Source organism: Vicia villosa, unplaced genomic scaffold, assembly GCF_029867415.1.
Source record: "Vicia villosa cultivar HV-30 ecotype Madison, WI unplaced genomic scaffold, Vvil1.0 ctg.000790F_1_1, whole genome shotgun sequence".
In the NCBI taxonomy this organism is placed as follows: domain Eukaryota; kingdom Viridiplantae; phylum Streptophyta; class Magnoliopsida; order Fabales; family Fabaceae; genus Vicia; species Vicia villosa.
Genome location: NW_026705350.1, coordinates 283,791 through 291,522, shown reverse-complemented (window position 1 = coordinate 291,522; position 7,732 = coordinate 283,791). Strand labels below are relative to the sequence as shown.

The 7,732-nt window shown below is 32.8% G+C and overlaps 1 protein-coding gene across 1 annotated transcript; it reads right to left on the bottom strand.

Annotated features, from left to right (window-relative positions):
* Positions 1-4,511: 4,511 nt before the first annotated feature.
* LOC131631184 (plasmodesmata-located protein 3-like) lies at positions 4,512-6,010 on the bottom strand. The gene is made up of 3 exons (XM_058901965.1): positions 5,233-6,010; positions 4,830-4,946; positions 4,512-4,751 (listed from the first exon to the last, which is right to left on the bottom strand). Exons 1-3 carry the CDS (start codon positions 5,951-5,953, stop codon positions 4,627-4,629), a joined length of 963 nt encoding a protein of 320 aa, XP_058757948.1. The 5' UTR covers positions 5,954-6,010; the 3' UTR covers positions 4,512-4,626.
* Positions 6,011-7,732: the final 1,722 nt, after the last annotated feature.

Genomic DNA, 7,732 nt, shown 5'->3' with positions numbered 1-7,732 from the left:
CGGAAGTACCTCTTTTTTTCAAAGTTTATTTGTTTCGTATGTGCGTCTACGAAATACTTCCTGTTATGCTCCTCTAGAACAATTTGACGTTAAATTCGCACCAGACTCTTCTCCTCCCTCATTCTTCTCGTTTCATCTTCTTTACTCTGTCAATCTTTCTCAACCTCAAAAGTCAAACTTCCACAAAACTTCATTGTTTTCTCTTGAGTTCGGCAATAAACATCAACATCAACGATCAACACATTCTGACTCATTGAAAACTCAATTTAATCGGTAATTTTTTGAGTTTCTGAGTTATTTTTGAGTATTTCCCGTGATAAAGTTAGAATACAATTTTAGGTGTAGAAATCATTGGATAGTAGAAACATAGTTTAGAGACAATGTAGGAATTCTTTGATGTGTAAAACGGACGATCAAGCCACAAAAAATGGATTTTTCAGTGGCTGGAACAATGACGGACGTCATTGTTGCATTTTGAATGTTTAGAATTTATGTAGGTGCATCTACGGAACAAATGAAACGTTATGTAGTTCTTTAGATGCAGCTCCGGAAAAAACCCAGTTTTTTAGAATGTTAGGTGCTTCCATATATGTATCTACGGAAGCTTTCCATATTTGCATCTACGAAGTTAAAATTGATTTTTTTTAAAAAAATATTTTTTCTTTTGTTTTTATAAGTTAATTGTATCTAATTCGACTTTATTTGTAATGCAATGCAAATATTATGGATGACCAGCCAGACCGACTTATACCTGGGAGGATTGAACAACATGCATTCGTGCGACGTGCACGGATGCAGATAGTCTCACAGGTGATAGATGACACCTCGGTTCCAGGAGATGTACCTGACACCTCCGTTCCAGCAGAGGTGATAAATAGGGCCATGGATGCAGATTCACACTAAGCATAGTGGACAGGGGCCTTCCACTTCTACTTCTTCATCCCGAAGGCGTCGGGATAATGGAAAGGGTACTTCACAGACACCCTCCACCCACAGACGTAGTCGGGATACTTCTGCTCCTCCTGTGCCATCTCCAGCCGATGCTGGATCTCCTGTGCCACCTCTTGATGGTGTTGACCCGTTGCACGAGGAGGCTGATGCGCCTGAGGCGCCTGCGGGTTACCCAGGGGGTCCTTCGGATTTATCCTTGTTGACAGGGTATGCATATCATATAGCCAGACATGTCTGGAACAGAGACGTAAAATTAAATGATAGTCACTTTACTGTAAATATGAAAAATAATCTATGTGGGGGGTGAAAGAATTAAATTAATCGGTATTAGTGGATTTTTCTCGATTATGAATATTAGCAATGTTGTTCTTACTTTTCCGGAACTGTTATGAATGTTAAAGCGGTGAAAATAAATGATAAATAAAGAACATCAAGATATAACCTGGTTTCCCTTTCCAAACAAGGGTACTTCAGTCCCCTTACACCATGTGAGAAATTTCACTATGTCATATGCGTTACAGTCGATCCATTTCACTCTCTTAACTATCTAACACAATCACAAAGACATACCACCTTTTGATTTAACAACACACAAGAGTAAGTACACCACTTTCACTTGAATATAGTGATCACTTACACTTAGGCTATGTTTGGGAGTTTGGAGGGGAATGGAGGGGAGGGCTTTGGAAAATAGGAAGAATTGGGTGAAAAGGATAAAAGAATTTTGGGTTGGAGGGTCTTGGAGGGTTTGAGTTTATTCATAACCCCAAAAACCCCATAAAATGGGGGAACTCAAAAATTGTATTGAAGGAGGGTTTTGGAGGGTTTTGAAGGGTTTATATAAATTTTCCAAATATCTTTTAGGTTGTTATAGTATTGTGAAAATTAAAAATTTAGTAATGATAATGACTCTTTTATCATTCTAAACAAAATCATTTTTTTAAAAAATGTCAAATATTTTCCTATATTTTTTTAAAATTTCATTTTTGGAAGCCTTCCCCTCCCCTCCCCTCCAAACTCCCAAACATAGCCTTAGTGAACAAAACAGAATTTGAATAATAAATTTGTACGAAGTTGTTGCACTTGTATTAAATTCTATACGGAGAATAATCTTCTCTTTTAATGATCAATTCAAATAAATATACGTTCATACATTTTTCTCAAATATGATGTAAAAGTTATGCAGAAAAAGTTTCACTATTATAAATTTAAATAGTTTTAGTCCCTCTATTTTAAATCTAAATAATTTTGCTAAAACTAACAATATTTTTTATTTTTAAAATGACAAGTTTTTTGTTAAACATGACAAATAATCTTAAATAAACATATTATTGAATTATGTAGAAAAAAATATAAATTAAAAGGTCCTGAGTTTAATATTACTACAAATCACGAGAATAATATATCATCAATATTGTATTAGTTTTTTTTAAAGACTAAATTAAAATTTGCCGTTTTTGTGAAGGATCTAAATGATTTTTTTTTGACAAACTAAATGATTTTTTACTCAATATTCGTTTTTTCTAATCATCACTATCAATTCCTCAAATGGAAGGGGTCAATAAAATTTTAGAAGAGGTAAAGTTGAGGACAAAATATTAATTTTTAAAATGGAGGACTTAAAAATTAAAAATCATCATCTTCTAGTATATTTAAGTCTAAATTATTATGATCATTTCAAAAGAGACACTGAATTCTACACCTTTGATTTTAATACATATTTAATATTATGCCTTTAAATTATCAATTTATTTCTACACATTTTTAAAATCAAGCTTATAATCCAACACATTTGACCAAGAATATTCTATTTTTTTCGTTATTACTCTCTCTGTTTTTTATTATAAGGCCATCTCCAATGGTGCAATCCATTTTTGAGTTTTTTATGGGTTCCACCAGTCATATCATCTCAAAATAATTTATTTAATTTTTATTTTATTAGTGTAATTCAAATGGGTCCCACAACTTTACCTCATAAAATGATTTGATTGGGTACCACAATTTTTTAGTAGTTGCATTGCAATGCAACCCTACTATGACATGGCAAATTGTTTTAATATTTAATTATTATATTATTGTCCAAGTGGAGAACTCAATGGAAAATACTACCATTGGAGATGCTCTAAGTCGTTTTAGACTTTTCACACAGATTAAGAAAAATAATAATTGTTGTATGAAAATGAAAAATTATGAAGGTTTTTACAAAATTATCCTTCATTAATGACATGTGGAAGATAAATTTATATAATTGAAAGGAGAGAGAATAATAAATATTTAAGTATATAATAGGAAAAATAGCATTAATTATTTATTGGAATTGTAAAACAACTTATATTAAAATACAAATTTTTTTCCAAAACTATTTATAATAAAAAAACGTATGGAGTATTACATAAAAATAGCTATCAAATTGATTCTTGCTAGCATACTATTAATCTTCTTTTGTTTTGTATAAGTGGCCACAAACTGAACTAGGGTTACACCTGTCTGTTTTCTTTATGTGCTTCCATGAAAGAGACTTCCACCTTATTAATCATTAGCACACAAAGCAACTCATTCTTCACTTATTTGTTATATTAAGCCATGTCCTATTGTCCCCATTACCAACACTAATTTTATTTGGAAAATGCTTTTGTAAAATGCTAACGAGTATTTCACGAATATTCTCTAAGACCTTAAAATAATATTTTATTTTAAAAAACATGCATATCTAATGTTTTAGAAAATTGAAATTGTTAATTTTTTATGTAATATTTTTTATTTAAAATGTTTAAATAATATTTTCAAAACACTCGTGAGTCAGACCCATTTTATTTTCACCTCAGGTTGGCTCAAATATTAATTAATTCCTTTGATTGACCACTTGTCATTTAAAATTTTATGTTGTTATGTTACAAATTTTTAGCCATAATGAATGATGTAGGTAACATTTATAGTGGACATCACGTCTTTAATAATACTGATTTGGATTTCTTTTCGCTCACTTTTTCCTTTCTTTATTACTAGTACCTTTTTTATGTTTCTTATGATTTATTATGCGCATAGAAAAGGAGAAAGATCAAATGGATCAACATGCAATTTTGGTCACAACTTTTAAAAGCACTCATATATTTCTTAATAACTAAGGAAAAAAATGCAAGTTTGGTTGGCAACAATCTAGTCTAAAAATGATAAAACGGGTTCGGCCAGTCAGAGACTTGTCTATTTTTTTCAATATTTTTATAAAATGAACCAAGATTTTAAATTTTTACTCTTTAATATCTGATTCATCATATTTTTGCGAGCTTTTACATACACAAATATTAATAAGAATGGTCTTGCTAACCAGTGCCCTCAGGGCAATGGTTAAGCATTCTAAAAAAAGAAAATATTTTATAGAAAATTTAACATTTCAATTTTTGAGACATTAAATATGCAGATTACCGAGATAAATTTATTATTTTTAAAGTCTTTAACCATTGTCCTGAGAGCACTGGTTAACATTTCTCTAATAAATTATCTATTATGTGGATCGACTCGACGGAGTGCACACAAACCTTATTATCAATATCAATGTAGAGTAGAGGTCTATTCAATTTTTCATAAAAATAGAATGTCCTAATCTCATTTACTAAAGACTAAAACTAAAGTCATAAAATGGGGACAAAAGATCTACTACACATATCCCAAGAAAACTTATGTCTTACACTTTTCTCTCCATTCATACCACAAATCAGATTCAGTACCCATCCTAAGAATTCCCTTTTTAATTCCTTTGACCAGAACAATACAAAGGCTCCTTGAAGGTATTTTCTTTATACCTAATAAGATTCTAAAATTAGATCTATGAATCATAAGGTATATACAATACAACCCAATTCAACCTTAATGCTTCCCACCTCTTTTCTTCAATACTGACTTTAGAAACATCAAACAAACAATCAAGAATCCAAGACCTGCAACTCCTCCAACTGCAAGAGCCACTGTCCTTTCTGTGTGTGGATTCCCTCCTGATCCTATAATCAACATCATCAAATCAAACACAATAAAAAATTCAATCTCTATATTAAACTAAATTCTTATTATTAATCAAATTAATAACAATCAGACACCAAAAACAAGACACAGACCCTAACACAGTCCACATTAAAAATAATTTTAAAAAATAACATAGTTATCAGTTTTGAACACCGACACTAACACACTTTTCTGAGATATGAGTGCTATAAAACACCTACACACCCTAGATAGTAATGTGGTTAATTCAATTGAGCAGATGATTAGTTCAATTCAGTAATCTACCTGAAGACGAAGGAGAACCCGAAACTCCATTAGGGTAAAAGCTATAACTGATAAAGCAGCTAAAGAGATAAATCTGAGCAGAAATTGAATCGCCACACTCCAATTTAGCTTGTTCTTCAGCACTCTTAATACAATCACTACAATCATTATTTCCCAAACTACCCTCACACTGTCCCAAAACATACAAAGACAAATAACTCCCTGTATAGAACAAACCCCCACCACCACTCTTCACACTATTCTCCACCATTCCAAATGCAGAGTCCCTCTTCGCCTCAAACCCAACACCGTCATCCACTTTCCTCGAACCACAAACCTTGTACAGAAACTGAGTCATAGGAACTTGCTTAAACCCGACAACCTCGTACCTTAGGTAACAACCGCTGAGCTGAATTCTAACCGCCGCGACGTCGCCGCAGAGCTTGCTTATCTTGCTCGGAATCTTGCTGACGCAGAGATAACAGTCGGAGGTAGAAAGGTCACCTCTGCATTGGTATGCGCCGGAGACGTCGCCGGTGGTTGTGGCGGCGAATGTTTTCTGGGCAGATGCTGATACGAGAGAGGATAAGAGTGAGTGTAGATTCTGGGAAGATTGTTGTTGGAGTTTTTGCGGGGAACAACCTTTGTAAACAACGTTGGTGTTATCGGCGGTGAAAACGAGTGATGAAAGATTGAGAAGAATGAGTAATGAGAGAGTTTGTTTTGCAGTGAGGATACCCATTTGCGAGATTGGAAAGAAACTAACGTTTAATTTTAGTTTTTTTTGTAGCTGTAATGTGAAAAGGGTACTTATAGGTTGTACCATGGTTTTAAATTGCGGTCCGCAACCGCAATTGCACTCGCAATATTGCGGATGCGGTTGCCTCCGCAACCGCATCGGACCGCAATTGCGGTGTGATTTTGAAATCTCGCCTCCGGATGTATTAGGAACCCTATCGGACAATTTTAATCGTGTTTTTTTAAGTATTTCCATCAAAAATCAATATATTAGAATTCTAAAATTCAATTTACTTCTTATATAATGAAAAAACATAACATTAAGTATTTTTGAATATAATATTTCAAACACTTCCTTTTAAAAATTCACGCCGCAACGGCCGAAATACGCATCGCAACAAGCGCAATGACCGCAATCGCAACATCCGCAACCGCAACCGCATCCGCAGCCGCAACCGCAATTTAAAACCATGGGTTGTACTATTGTAGAAGAAAGAGAAGGAAAAAAAGTGAAGTTTTTTTGTTTTGTTTTTTATATACAACCACCTTTTAGTACTAGTTGCATTATGAGTGCCGTTATGGTTCTCACCCGTAAGTTTTGGTTTGGAAATCAAGTTTATCAATAGTTGAATTTTTATCTATACGATTCAAAATATTTGTGTGAGACCAGTGTTTTAAAAACCGGACCGGTCATCGAACCGGTGAGGGTACTGGGTCACTGGTCGAACCGCACGACCAAACCGGATTAAACCAGATAACTCGGTTGAATAGACCTGTCATTATATAGGTATAAAACCGGTCGAACCGGATGATTCAGTCTCTAAAAAAATATAACTAGCTTTTAAATTTTTTAAAAATATCATATCATAAATTCAAAATTTCATAACTTAAATTCAAATTTTAAACAAAGGTATCACACATAACAAAATAGTAAAAAATTACAAAGTCTAATTGCAAACAAAGTCTAATTACAACATAATCTAAACAAAGTCTAATTACAACATAATCTAATTGAAATAGTTTATAACAAAATAACTTCAATGTGTAGGAGTACCAAATTTAATTCAAAATAGGGTCCTCCTAAAAAAAAATCAAATAAAATTCAATATGTTTATGCTATTTAAGAAAATTTATTAGCAAAGATAACAAATAGACAATAAAGTTTTTAATTTGTAACTAACGAAAAAACTATGTGAGAATGCTATTTAAGTAATACACTACTAAATATATTAAAAAAAAAGTTTAAAAGAAATGTTAAAAAAAAAAGTTTAAAATTTTTTTTTAAAAAAAGTTAAGAAAAAATTTAAAAAAAAAACAAAAAAAAAGCAATTAAACCGCCGGTTTTCCGGTTTTCCCGGTTTTCCCGGTTTTTCCGGTTTTTACTGGTTCCCACCGGTTTGATGACATACCTGATCTGACTATTGAACCAGACCGGTTACCTGGCCGGTTCCCGGTTCGACCGGTCCGACCGGCCGGTCCGGTCCGGTTTTTAAAACACTGTGTGAGACTACTATTAAGGTGAATTGTTAACTTAAAAAATAGTAGAAAACAACTATTAATTTGATAGATTATCTTTGATGTAGGGGTGTTCAAAACCAAACAAACTCAATAAAAAACTGCTAATCAAGTCAAACTAAATTGAAATCACAAAAAATCGTATTTGGTTCGGATTTGTTTGAGTCATTTTTTAACAAATCCGCATAGTTCGGTTCAGTTTGCGATTTGTATTTTCAAAACCAAACCAAACCGAATCAAATTGCATTATGTTACAACCTAAGTTTTA